Source organism: Penicillium maclennaniae, assembly GCF_028827695.1.
Source record: "Penicillium maclennaniae strain IBT 15551 chromosome Unknown utg000003l:1.0-5670915.0:1.0-5674809.0, whole genome shotgun sequence".
In the NCBI taxonomy this organism is placed as follows: domain Eukaryota; kingdom Fungi; phylum Ascomycota; class Eurotiomycetes; order Eurotiales; family Aspergillaceae; genus Penicillium; species Penicillium maclennaniae.
Genome location: NW_026623215.1, coordinates 5,035,138 through 5,048,703, shown reverse-complemented (window position 1 = coordinate 5,048,703; position 13,566 = coordinate 5,035,138). Strand labels below are relative to the sequence as shown.

Sequence of the window (13,566 nt, the reverse complement as noted above, 5' to 3'; positions counted from 1 at the left end):
CAGGGAACAACAGAGGCGCCGGGGCTCAATTAGCACGTGATGATCAGGTGACAGTCACCTGAGGCTTTCAGGATCCTGAGTGGGGGCCCATCATGATTGGCTCGCTGCAGACTCGGCTAATTGCTAGCGTCCCACACACAACCTCTGTCTTTGATCTTTCTCTCTCGAACTTTTTGCAGTTGCGACAACGACAACCGACGACCGACAAGGTACGCCCAACCGCCATTTCAACTCCCGTTCTCAACCTGACAGAATCACTGACTTTCAATTGCCTCAGATGGGTGCCCTCAAGTACGTCGAAGAGATCCAGAAGAAGAAGCAGTCCGATGTCATTCGGTTCTTGCTCCGCGTTCGCTGCTGGGAGGTGAGATAAAACCCCCCAACCCCCGATTGCCTAACATCTCTCCGCCGAGCGCTCGTGAGTGTAGCCATAGGAACGCCTGAGAACAATCTGGTGTGACCGGCTCAATCAAACGAAATTTGATTCGGCGGAAATGGATGTGGCACTTGAAGAGACTCATTCTGAGGCTCCTGTGTCTTGCTATACACTCGTTGAACTTTGCTGAGAGTGCATCAATATAGCTCCGCCAGCTGAACGCCATCCACCGTGCTTCGCGTCCCTCCCGCCCTGACAAGGCCCGCCGTCTCGGCTACAAGGCCAAGCAGGGTTACGTCGTCTACCGCATCCGTGTCCGCCGCGGTGGTCGCAAGCGCCCTGCCCGCAAGGGTGCCACTTACGGCAAGCCCACCAACCAGGGTATCAACCAGCTCAAGTACCAGCGTGCTCTGCGCGCCACTGCTGAGGAGCGTGTTGGTCGCCGCTGCGCTAACCTGCGCGTCCTGAACTCCTACTGGGTCAACCAGGACTCCACCTACAAGTACTTTGAGGTTATCCTCGTTGATCCCCAGCACAAGGCCATCCGCCGTGATGCCCGCATCAACTGGATCTGCAACTCCGTCCACAAGGTGAGTTTTGACTCCAGAAAACCCTTCGCTACAAATGAGCCAGCCATACTGATGAAAATCTTCTACAGCACCGTGAGAGCCGTGGTCTCACCGCCACTGGCAAGAAGTCTCGTGGTATGAACAAGGGCCACCGCTACAACAACACCAAGGCCGGTCGCCGTCACACCTGGAAGCGCCAGAACACCCAGAGCTACTGGCGTTACCGTTAAGTGCACTAATGCACTTGATTGGTGGACTGGGCTGGATATTGGCTGCATGTGGTTATCTCTTCGATCAGTGCTCGCCCGGACAGTGTCATTCACACTGGGCCAGAGTATAATGCAGACCGGCAGGATCTGTATTTAGCCAAAAAGCCATCTTGTTTTATGTTGAATTCCCCCTTATTAACGAAGTATGACTGGTTCACTTCTCGGCACTACGGACCTGTAGACCTGCTAGAGGTAGCGTTTAGATTGTAGTCTCACTAATGTCTCGTGTCTCGCAAAGTGGCTTCGTGTTCGTACTCGGGTAACAACGTGTATGTGTGTGCGTGTTGGTTCCACCCCCTTCCACTAGTATGATGGGAAAATGCGTCGAATCAAGGTATTGGCATAGTACATCGCAACATCTAGACCACGCATCTACAATTATTTGTTGCAGAATTCTCGGTTCTGGCGATAATCAAACTTTTGCCAGGAAATTCAGGCATCCAGGGCCAAAAATAACCAACATCGCGGCCTTAGGCGTGAAGCCGGGCCCGCCCCTGCCCCGTTAGCCGCTTTCCCAATCCGTCCAAGACGACTATGAGTTGCTGCAACGATACCCATTGCTACGTTTCTTTGCGGACTCATTCATATTCCCCTTCTACTGGGACTGCCTGCATATATCATCCTTTTGATTAGTGAACAAAGGAACGAAGTTTCCGCCCCGTTTATTGTGAACTTGCCCACGATCGACTCGCGTGCCATTAGCGCGAGGACCAAGCTCCGTGAACTTGCGCCCTGTCTTGATCACCTCAATCTGCGACCTAGTCATCTTCTCAGCTCTAGCTGAACAAATGCGCCCATATGCCGTCCTGGTCTGGACGTAATCCACCGATCCCTCCGATCGCAAGCCCTGGCACTGCCCTTCCCTCGAACCCTCACGCAGTCCCTGCCTCGGATCACCCCCGAAGACGCCCGTCACATACTCACGATGCTCCAAGTATGGCCCCGCTGAATACCGGCCTGCCCACGGGCTCACACCGACACGGACACAATCGCTCGATCAGTCACCAGTTTGCTTCCCCATTCACCGGGATGGGGAAGAAGCGTGATAAAGTTGGACCTAAGTACACTACGTGGGAGTCTGACTCCGACTCCGACGTCACAGTCCCCACGCAGCCTACCTCATCGAGTCCTCATAAAGAAACGAGTGCTGTACAAGGCAATGAGTTGACTGAGGGGAAATGTCAGACCTGCAACTCGACTGTACGGTGGCCACGCAAGGCTCATGTTTTTCGCTGCACCTCTTGTTTAATGGTCACCGATCTCGAAGCAGAGCCCGCCAAGAATTTCAAGAGCCCAGGCGGCCTTGAATATGAAGAGCGAGCGCGAGGGGCTCGGAAATGGGACCCTCCTGAGCGGGACTCAGTACTGTCGCCTTATGAGCCAAAATCAGGTATTTGATGCCCCTCATCCTGACTCGAGAAGTGGTTCTGACTTACTCGCAGATCTTATTTTGTCAGCCAACAGTGTCAGGCGCATGATTGATGGATGTCTCTCTGTGTATTTCGATAGACTTTTAGAAAGCCCAAAGTCGCAGTTGACACCGGACGACGATCGCAATGGTCGACACTACGACCCTCAGACGGAGAGTTCCTTGTCGCCTCCTGTACGCAGCCCCGAACATGGCCATCTCTCGGTTCCACGGCCCCTTCACAGTCGTAGTGTGTCTGCATCAAGTGAACGGGAACGTGCTACGGGTACGAACGAGAGTTCCTCCTTGAAGCCACAGTCGATTCAAAGGGAAGCCAAGAATACCCCTATCCGACCTCGCGCCAATTCGAACATACAATCGGATTCCATGACAGACCAACGCTCTCAGCCAACCGCACGGCCTACAGACACGGAGACTAAGAACGGCGAGCGACAGCCGTTGATTTTCAAGCGTCTGGAAAACTACATTATCGCTGCTTTCAAAGGCACTAGTGTACTCAATATGTCCTTCTCTACTTACCAGCCTGCAGTCCGGTCTGCTAGCAGTGGCAATCTTCCCAAGATGACCATGGATCCTGCGTCAACACCGGAACAAGGACCCGAAGGACCCGATGCACCCGTCTTCGAAATAGATGCAAAAACACTGCTTCTCGGAGACGTGGCTGAAAATTCATCCTGGTGGATGAATGAATGGGCTCAGAAGGAAGGTCAAGTTCCTTCTTCTGGCAAGGAGAAGCTCTCACATCGGTCTCGTATGGTGTCTTCTAGAAGTCCTCGAATCAATTGGGCTGAAGTCGCCCAGTGGTACCAGCTGGTTCTGACCGCGGGTAGCTCATGGGCTCAGAAGTGGGCTGCAAGGAAGCCTGACGCCAGAGGCTCTGAAGCAGATATTTTTCGCATCAAAAGATGGGAATCAATTGATCCCTCAACACTGGAAAAGGAAATCAGCGAGTCCCGTATACACCTCCAGCGCACATTGATGAAAGCCATTGAAAACCTTCTGAAACGTCCAAGGCGTGTTCTGAAGAGGCCCGAAGATACAAGATTCCTGTTTATATTATTGGAAAACCCCCTTTTGACGTCACCTACTGCCTTTGGTCAACCATCAACAGTACAAGCACCTCACCGTGATGAGCGGCGTCCATCTCACCCGAAGGCCACCCTTCGTCCAACAAACAGGGATGGTAAATCTCCCCGCAAAGATCCACTCCCTGCGATTCCTCGCTACAGCAGCTCAAATCATCATCACGGAATCACCAAGCGTATCCTGGGCCTCATGTCAAATCTGCCCAATGACTGTCATCACTACCTTGTGTCCTGGTTTTCTCGGTTCTCGCACGGTCAATTCGAACGACTGGTGGACTTGGCTGGCGGTTTCATCACCTATCGATTGACTCGGCAGCATGGCCGCAAGCGCAACCAGCCTACCAAAGATGGAGATGACCTGATTCCAAGTTTTGCTAGTGCCTCAGGTAATACTCCGGCCGAGTTACACGCGGCGATTAATCGGCGAGGGCAAAAGCCACCCCCGCAGAACAAGGAAGAGCCTATGGTATACACAGAAGATTGGCAAATTCGAGGAGCAGCAAGGGTGATGTCTTTGCTGTTCACGGCAAACAACACTCACTCCTCACGCAAATCTGACGACACCTTAGTCGAACCAAGAGGGCTGCGCCATGCTGACTCTGCTGTCACCCAATCAGCACGCCAGCAGGGGTACATGGTCCCGATTAGTTCGTTCTACAACACACTGCTCGACTACTCGGATCTGCTAGCTGACTTCGAAACGTGGGAGTCTCGAATTTCAAAGTTCTCATTTTGTCAGTATCCATTTTTGCTCAGCATCTGGGCCAAGATTCATATTCTCGAACATGACGCTCGCCGTCAAATGGAGGTCAAAGCTCGCGAGGCGTTCTTCAACAGTATTTTGAACCATCGCGCTGTTAGTCAGTATCTTGTGCTGAAGGTGCGACGCGAATGCTTGGTTGAAGATAGCCTTCGGAGTGTGAGTGAGGTCGTCGGCACTGGACACGAGGAGATCAAAAAAGGCCTTCGTATCGAATTCATCGGGGAAGAGGGCATTGATGCTGGTGGGTTGCGTAAAGAATGGTTCCTCTTGCTCGTCCGGGAGGTCTTCGATCCGCATCATGGTAAGTCAAACCCCAAGCCCTGTTTTGATATATGGTGTCTCACAAACCACAGGGCTCTTCGTCTACGATGATGACTCGCAATACTGCTATTTTAACCCTCATTGCTTCGAATCCTCTGAGCAATTCTTCCTGGTTGGAGTGTTGCTGGGCCTGGCAATTTACAATTCCACTATCCTCGACATTGACTTGCCGCCATTTGCCTTCAAGAAACTATTGGCCGCCGCGCCGCAGGCTACTGGACCAGCGTCAACCAATGGCTGCCGGCCAAAATTCAAGTGTACACTTGAGGACCTCGCCGAGTATCGACCAGCTCTCGCCAAGGGGCTTCGGATGCTCCTAGACTACGACGGTGATGTAGCCGAAACATTTTGCTATGACTTCGTAGCCCAAGTCGACCGCTACGGGGAGATTGTGAACGTCCCTCTATGCGCAGGTGGGGAGAGTCGTCCGGTGACCAACTCGAATCGGCGCGAGTTTGTGGATCTGTATGTGCACTATTTCCTCGAGTCCTCAGTCACTCGGCAATTCGAGCCGTTTAAACGGGGCTTCTTCACGGTTTGTGGAGGTAATGCGTTGTCACTCTTTCGGCCTGAGGAGATTGAACTACTCATTCGCGGGTCGGATGAAACGCTCGATGTGAATTCTCTACGGGCCGTGGCCACGTACGATAATTGGTCGTCGCCTCGGCCCGAATCACTTCCCGTGGTGCAGTGGTTCTGGGATTTCTTTGAAACGTCCCCACCTCAAGCCCAGCGGAAAATTCTTTCTTTCATTACCGGCAGCGATCGTATTCCCGCCATGGGCGCCACAAGCCTCTCAATCCGGCTGGCCTGTCTTGGAGATGATTGCTTACGCTATCCCATCGCGCGAACTTGTTTCAACACTCTAGGCCTGTACCGTTACGGATCTCAAGCCAAATTCCAGCAACTGCTCTGGGATGCCGTTCTGAACAGCGAAGGCTTTGGCTTGAAATGATCAGCTGAATTTTGTGCTCTGACTGTTCTGCATCAACGCTGGCCGTTGGCTCCTGGAAGGCCATATCGGATTCAAGAAGGTTGGATCTTGTCCTTGTCCTTAGGGTACATTGCATATTCAACCTTCCGGTCTACTCTCGAGACTCACACTGGGCTTGACGCTAGCTCGTTAGTTATGTGAATGATACAATATCCCAATGTGACTCACTTTTCCGGGCCTTTTCCACATAGATTGTATCGCCACTCTGAGTCCCAAGTCTTGACAAATATGATCACAGATCACTTTCAAGGTTTTCAACGTCAGCTCGGCCTTCCCCAAGCCTCCAGATGCCGAGTTATCTGCCTTGTGTCCTCCTGACCTGGTCCCGCAGGTCCGGGCATCTTCTCCATGCGTTGGACCTGGGAACCAATTCGATCACAGCTCAGGTCTTGACTTAGTACAGAATAGCCTAGCAGGCTCCACTCTACGCAGCCAGGTTCTACGGTCCTAGTAGCTTGACACATTATGTCCACATCTTCGAATGTTTGGGGGACTCTCTTGCGGGGTCGGCGTCCGAGGGTAAAGTTGAGGCTAAGCTCCCGTGCCTCGGGCGTCTACTGAGGTTGAACCATGGAATGAAATCCTCTGCGTACCTGAGTCCGTACCTCTCGGCTTCAGGAACGTCCCATAGACACTCGCGTCATGGTATTTGGTTAAATTTGTGTCTATCCCAATCTCTTTCATTTCCGCATAACCCCGTATTTCCAGATGCTATCCCGCGTGCTGCAGCCCCACAAGATCCCCACAAAACCCCCAAACCTGCATATCCGCAGTTCGGCGATTGAGCCGGAACCCTATAGAAGCTCGAGCACGCTAGAGTTTGGACCATCCGATAATTGTCCGGTGCGTTTGCCTCGTCATTTTGGCAGGGCGTCCATGCATCTCTTCGGTGAATGTAAGATCACATATCTATGCACGATAATGATCTATAGACCTGACTTGTCTACCCACCAACCCACGTAGCAAGAGAGATGCCAAAGCCTACCTTGATCTACTGCGAGCACGAGGCCGCGTCAAGCCAAGCATCCGGCGCACCATTGTGGCTTGCGCCTCGACTAAAGAAAGCATTCATCCGAAGTTTAGCCAGCGAAAAGTCAAAAACTTGACTAGTAGCGGCAGAGGTCTCTCCACAACTGCCCTCCATAAATCAATTCCACGGCTTGATTACGTGCGCGGGGCTAGCGCAATGCTTGGAATTATTGGCTTGCCAAGTGTGGGGTACACACGGCTCGTGAACGACTCGGACATTACCTCAACAGGAAAGGAAATGAAGTGGGAAGACCTTGCAACGCAGTCGGCTATGGCATCACCGATGACTACGAGGCGTTACATTACTCTTCGTCTCAGTGCCGAGGAGAGTACCTAGGGAGTATATAGAGCGGGGAAACCCTGCGTCAATAATGCCCTTTCTTCACTGATTCATAGATCGACCCAGGTGTAGACCTCAATATGGTTTCTACAAAGCACCTTGGATTGGCGGTGGCCATTCTCTCCGTGTGTGGACTGGGGTATGCCGAGGAGAATATCACCTCGGACACGTACTTCTATGGCCAGTCTGAGGCCGTCTACCCGTCGCGTAGGTCCATGCATCTTCTAGCTTGGGGTGTGTTGATGTTAATGTTTCATAGCATCTGGCAGGGGCACGGGTGATTGGGCTGAAGCTTACTCCAAAGCTGCGGCTATGGTTGCGAAGATGACACTGGAAGAAAAGGTATTCATGCATCGGGTCCCTTGATATTAGGTGGAGACTTACAGACTGCAGAATAACCTTACCTTCGGTGCTACTAATACAGAGAATGGGTGTTCTGGAATCATTCCGTCTATTCCTCGTCTTGGCTTTACCGGCTTGTGTCTTCAGGATGCTGGCAATGGTGTTCGGAGTACCGACTTCGTCAACAGCTATCCGAGTGGTCTTCACGTCGGCGCCAGGTGAGTAATGTAAGACGTTCAACAGGAAAAGACAGCTGACTTGGTGTGATTCACAGCTGGAACAAGACTCTTGCCCTTGACCGTGGCCATCATATGGGGGCTGAATTCAGGAAAAAGGGTGTCCAGGTGGCTCTCGGTCCTGTTGTTGGGCCTCTGGGACGGACTACCACAGGAGGTCGTAACTGGGAAGGTTGGTCTCCACGGATGTGTCTAGGAACCCGGGCTAACTCTCGAAGGCATGTCCAATGATCCTTATCTGGACGGCGTACTTGGTGCTGCTACCGTGGAGGGTGTGCAAGGCCAGGGTGTGATCACTAGTGTCAAGGTGAGTGACCTGCGTTGGTCTGCAAAGATCATCAAATCGTGGACCGCAATACTCATGGAAACAACGACAGCATTTTATTGCCAACGAACAAGAACTGTACCGCAACCCGACAATCAACTCAAATAATGAGACCGTTGAATCAGTGTCCAGCAACATCGACGATAAGACCATGCACGAGCTGTATCTTTGGCCTTTCCAGGATGCTCTCAAGGCGGGAGCTGGAAATATCATGTTCGAAACGCCTTCAATGACCTGCAATAGAAATAGGCTGACCGGGAACTAGGTGCTCATACAACCGCGTCAATAACTCGTACGCTTGCCAGAACAGCAAGACCCTGAACGGACTCCTCAAGACGGAACTCGGCTTTAACGGTTTCGTCGTGACGGATTGGGACGCCCAGCATTCCGGCGTGGCAGCGGCTCAAGCCGGCCTCGATATGGCGATGCCCAATGGGCAGTCCTTCTGGGGCGACAACCTCACTGAAGCTATCACCAATGGCTCCGTTTCCGAGTCTCGTCTAACCGATATGGCAACCCGGTAAGTATTGAAAACGAGTATAGCAAAGCTCCTCCTAACGTATGAATTAGCATCATCGCAGCCTGGTATCAGATGGGCCAGGACGAGTCGAGTTACCCTGCACCTGGCGTGGGTATGCCGTACAACGTTAGTGAGCCTCACACAATTGTGAATGCTCTCACCCGCGACGCGAAGCCAACGATTTTCGACGGTGCCGTTGAGGGTCACGTCCTGGTCAAAAACACAAAGAATGCTCTGCCTCTGCTGTCGCCGAAGCTCATCTCCGTCTTCGGCTACGACGCCAAAGCTGCCGACATGTACATGCCCGACGGACAGTCACTCACAGGGAACCCCTGGGAAATGGGTTACTCGCCGGCAATCTTCCAGATTGGTGATGCATTTTCTAGCACCGTGCTCAATGAGCCGTACGACTACCAGGTGGCTTTCAATGGTACACTGAGTGTTGGTGGTGGATCCGGGGCCAACAGCGGGCCGTATCTGAGCGCTCCTCTTGATGCGCTTCAGCAGCGAGCTTACGAGGATAACTCGGTGGTGATGTGGGACACGACGAACAACCCGAGCATGATGGGATTGATGGAGGCTTCGGATGCGTGCCTCGTCTTCATCAATGCATTTGCTACCGAAGGCCTGGATCGGTCTGGTCTTCACGATGACTACTCAGATGAGCTTGTCAACAAAGTGGCAAAGACCTGCTCCAACACCATCGTTGTTATTCACAACGCCGGTACTCGTCTGGTGGATCAGTTCGTAGAGAATCCCAATGTCACGGCCATTGTCTTCGCTCACCTTCCAGGCCAGGACTCTGGTCGCGCTCTGGTATCTCTGCTATACGGGGACGAGAACTTCAGCGGCAAGCTTCCCTACACCGTTGCTAAGAACGAGTCTGACTACTATTCCCTCTACCATACCGGGGCTGTCACTCCTTACGGGCTGTTCCCTCAGAGCGACTTCACTGAAGGTGTTTACACCGATTACCGGTACTTCGACAAGCACAACATTGCTCCTCGCTATGAGTTCGGCTTTGGTCTTTCATACACCACCTTCTCCTTCTCTGACCTCCACGTCTCTTCTGTGAAGAACGGCATCGCTGCTTACCCCTCTGGCGCTATCGAGCAGGGTGGTGCCGTTGACCTGTGGGACACTGTCGCTACCGTCACCGCTACTGTGAAAAACACGGGAAGCAAATCAGGCGCTGAAGTCGCCCAGCTCTATGTCGGGATCCCCGGCGGCCCTGTGAAGCAACTCCGTGGATTCGACAAAGTTCAAATCCAAGCCGGCGGCTCCGCCAAGGTAACATTCTCCTTGACTCGTCGTGACCTCAGCAGCTGGGACGTCGTTGCTCAGAAGTGGCAACTTCAGACCGGAGAGTACAAGCTCTACGTTGGATCGTCCAGCAGGAAACTTCCTCTGCAGTCTACTCTGAAGATCGTCAGCAGCTTTTAGAACGATGCAATTAATTTTACACTATATGAGATGTTCGACGACCTGCATATATTCAAAGAGAAGATAATAATCTATTAGAGTCTATATGGGTTACTTCCGCAATTAAATAGCATGTAATCTACCCGCCTTCCAAAGCAACACCAAACAACTCACATTCCCCCACCACCAACATAAGCCTCTCAATTGACTCCAGTTCGGATGATCAATCAGAATATAAACCGCCCCATAACAGATTCTCGCAACAGTATAAGACAATCCCGCCGCATTGATCGTTCCCGGGGACACACCAGCGTGACTAGCAAAAAGCAAACTCGCGACTAAAAGCGAGAAATTCTCCACTGAGTTTGCGTGGGCGGACTCGTTCCGCTTCAGCATGTCGAGTTGTCGCCGTGTGATCTTGCCCTCGCGCACGGCTGCCTCGCCATATTTTGCGAGATCTTCGCGGGGGAGACGTTGTGGTCGATGCCGTACCATTGTTTCAGGGTTCGGGAGGAGAGGATACCGTAGGCGTAGATGAAGTGGAAGCCTACGAATGCAGGGGGCGTAGTTTGGAAGGGCCGTGGCAGGGCCACCTCGGAGCCCGAGGGTCGTAAGAAGGGAGCTCATCTTGGGCACTTTGGGGGGGAAAAGGGAAACGTTGTTTGGGGGAGTCTTCAAGTTGAAAGGTGAGACAGTTGAAAGAGGTTCAGCTGGGCGTTGGCCCCCACTTGGAGCTAAGCTGTCTCGGGTCAGACTCGACGTGATTCCTGAATTGGGAGTAAGGAGTAACAGGATGAGAAATCACAGCCACGGGTGCACTTGGTCGCTCTTCCCGTACTTTCGTAGACGGGACTATGGATGTATCTCCCAGATATGAATGGACAATTGATTCTGGTCATCCAGTCCATTTGATGGAAGATTCCAAGAATTCACGAAGACACTCGGCCAAAGGCTATCTGTAGTCCGGGATCCTGGGTAGCTAAGAATAGTACATGTAGTTTGAAACGTTTTAACACTTGAAGTGGTTGATTTTGAAAAGTAGGCGTTAGGCCTTGTGACTCCCCCAAAGATGTCAAATGTTCAAACTGCAACAAAGTCATGACCAGACTGCGAATAAGAAAGGAACCAAATATCCTGCAGCTCGGAATCAAACCTAGCCAGATCGGCGATGAGGAGCCACAATTGTCTAGTCTCGACTCGTCGAGTTTTCCATATTATTTGATTTAAAGCCATGCAGATGCAGCTCTGCCCATCCCCAGAGAAGTCTTGGAGGGGTTTCCCAGGGTGAGCCCGTAGAGGTGGAATTCAGCGGTGAGCCCTAGACTAGTGGAAATGGGTGCTAATTGGACCCAGTCGAATTTTGATCGCGTTGTCGTCCAGTCGGAGATTTCAGAAGACTTGAAAAGCTTTGCGAGTAATGGAGGAGATGCAAGTGAGCCCAGGATCTCAAATGACCGGCAGACCTCTCTTAGATCCTGGGCTGGGAAGGGCTTGAAGTTGAGGAATGAAGCCATGACCGCCGTTATTGCAATTGAGACCGTACCTTATCCTTATCCGGCGAAAATCTCTCAGTTGAATATATGAGGCATGAAGATATGGCTTAAGGTAAGGATGGATGTCCCTTGAATCCTAATATTGCACTAGGTCAATTGCCATGCGATCACAAAGTAACGGTAGTCGTGAGATTATTAGAGTCGGTTGAGGTCGGTCACGTATTTCTTAGCTGTAGTCTGTATTCTGAAGATGTTGTACAATTTCCATAGAGACTAGTCTATGCAACTTGCTGAGGTTGGAGGTTTGATGTATGGTGGAGCCGTATGTTCGGAGTGGAAAGGACATACCTGACCTGACAGCGCCGATACAATGCCCACTGCCCGTCAATTTCAAAGTCGACAAAAGCCCGAATAGTCTCGGTCGTCTGTGGCAATCGAGACCAGTTTGACTGTCTCTCCCTTTAGTCTTGTTGAGAGGTATTTAACTTCTTTGAAATGCCACCGTCCATTCGATTTACTTAGTCCTTCCAGCCCTCCTGTCCAAGATACTTTACCTATTACCTTTTCTTGTTCCCAAAAGGTGCTTCCTGCTAGTTTGCTGAATCCAATTGTTCTGCCTGCGAGCGATAATTGATAAGCGAACACAGTTGATAGGATACCATTATGGCAATGACGGCCGTCGAACTCCCTCCGACCATGCGGGCTCTTAAGTATTCCAAGCCACTGGAATATGCCATCGTCGAGCTCCCCCTGCCCGAATTGCGCGATAATGATGTTCTTATCAAGGTCAAGGCTTGCGGTGTCTGTGGTACTGACCTTCACATCCATGAAGGTGAATTCATCGCCAAGGTAAGAGCCTCCATGGCAATAAGAACACAAATCCCTAAGCTAACAAGCTGGATAGTTCCCTCTCGTCCCCGGGCATGAAACTGTCGGTGTAGTTGCTGCTGTGGGCCCCAAGGTTGAAGGATTCCAGGTTGGTGAGCGTGTGGTCGCCGATAACTCTGAGCTCTGCGGCGTCTGCTTCTACTGCCGTCGCGGCGATGAGCTGTTCTGTGAGGACTTCCAGGCCCATGGTGTCACCATGAACGGAGGTTTTGCTGAGTACTGCGCCTACCCTGCTGGCCGTGTCTTCAAGATAAAAAAGCTTTCTGACATCGATGCGACTCTCCTTGAGCCTGCTTCTTGCGCTGCTCATGGTCTTGACAAGATTGCCCCTAAGATGGGCTCTTCCGTTCTTATATTCGGTGCCGGCCCCACTGGCCTTATTTTGGCCCAGATGCTTCGTCAGTGTGGAGGTTGCCGTGTCGTCATTGCTGCTCCAGGTGGATTGAAGATGGAAATGGCTAAGAACCTCGGTGCTGGAGATGAATACGTTGAGCTTTCCCGCACAGACGCTTCTGCCCAGTATGCCAAGCTGAAGAACGAAAATCCGTACGGGTTTGACATCGTCGTTGAAGCTACCGGCAGCGTCAAGATTCTTGAGGACTCGATCCACTATGTTCGTCGCGGCGGAAAGCTGGTCGTGTATGGCGTGTACTCGGGCAAGGACCGTGTCTCCTGGCCCCCGTCCAAGATCTGTAAGCTCCTCGCCTCCTCTTGGACATACCCAGTACTGATACTTGTCAGTTGGTGACGAGATCACTGTTATAGGCTCCTTTTCTGAGACCTACAAGTTCCCCGCAGCTGTTGATTACCTCGACTCCGGCAAGGTCAAGGTCGACGGCATCGTCAACAAGACCTTCAAAATTGAGCAGTGGGCCGAATGCCTTGAGTCGATGCGTAACAAGACCGCCATCAAGGCTGCCATCACCTTCGACTAAAAGGATATCGACAATTGTGCTTAAAAGTCATGACTTCTGAAGGGAGATGCGAGCCATGTTCATAACCCCTTGTCTGGTAGATAGGTTGATCAGACCAAAAAATGAACAGGACTCCGCTGCCATTTATAAGTAAATAATTGAGGACCTTGTAGCACCTCTAAGGCACTTTTGACCCGGTGTGACAAGCCAAGAACCAAAGCTTCATGCAGTCGCGTAAACAAACAATGAGA

General features: G+C 51.8%; 4 protein-coding genes across 4 annotated transcripts; all 4 read left to right on the top strand.

The window, feature by feature from the left end:
* Positions 1 to 92: 92 nt before the first annotated feature.
* Positions 93 to 1,175, top strand: N7477_003998 (60S ribosomal protein eL15; the record flags this gene model as incomplete). Its single annotated transcript, XM_056965661.1, has 4 exons — positions 93 to 209; positions 278 to 364; positions 583 to 966; positions 1,035 to 1,175. The coding sequence occupies 4 exons, from the start codon at positions 93 to 95 to the stop codon at positions 1,173 to 1,175; spliced, it is 729 nt and encodes a 242-aa protein (XP_056825614.1).
* Positions 1,176 to 2,012: 837 nt separating this feature from the next.
* On the top strand, positions 2,013 to 5,767 carry N7477_003997 (HECT-type E3 ubiquitin-protein ligase; the record flags this gene model as incomplete). The annotated part of the gene is made up of 3 exons (XM_056965660.1): positions 2,013 to 2,604; positions 2,657 to 4,792; positions 4,845 to 5,767. 3 exons carry the CDS (start codon positions 2,013 to 2,015, stop codon positions 5,765 to 5,767), a joined length of 3,651 nt encoding a protein of 1,216 aa, XP_056825613.1.
* Positions 5,768 to 6,514: 747 nt separating this feature from the next.
* N7477_003996 (beta-glucosidase) lies at positions 6,515 to 10,041 on the top strand (the record flags this gene model as incomplete). The annotated part of the gene is made up of 10 exons (XM_056965659.1): positions 6,515 to 6,701; positions 6,739 to 7,164; positions 7,248 to 7,382; positions 7,435 to 7,517; positions 7,569 to 7,735; positions 7,792 to 7,925; positions 7,972 to 8,060; positions 8,131 to 8,291; positions 8,344 to 8,598; positions 8,649 to 10,041. The coding sequence occupies 10 exons, from the start codon at positions 6,515 to 6,517 to the stop codon at positions 10,039 to 10,041; spliced, it is 3,030 nt and encodes a 1,009-aa protein (XP_056825612.1).
* A 2,135-nt stretch (positions 10,042 to 12,176) lies between these two features.
* Positions 12,177 to 13,336, top strand: N7477_003995 (zinc-dependent alcohol dehydrogenase family protein; the record flags this gene model as incomplete). The annotated part of the gene is made up of 3 exons (XM_056965658.1): positions 12,177 to 12,362; positions 12,418 to 13,093; positions 13,143 to 13,336. 3 exons carry the CDS (start codon positions 12,177 to 12,179, stop codon positions 13,334 to 13,336), a joined length of 1,056 nt encoding a protein of 351 aa, XP_056825611.1.
* Positions 13,337 to 13,566: the final 230 nt, after the last annotated feature.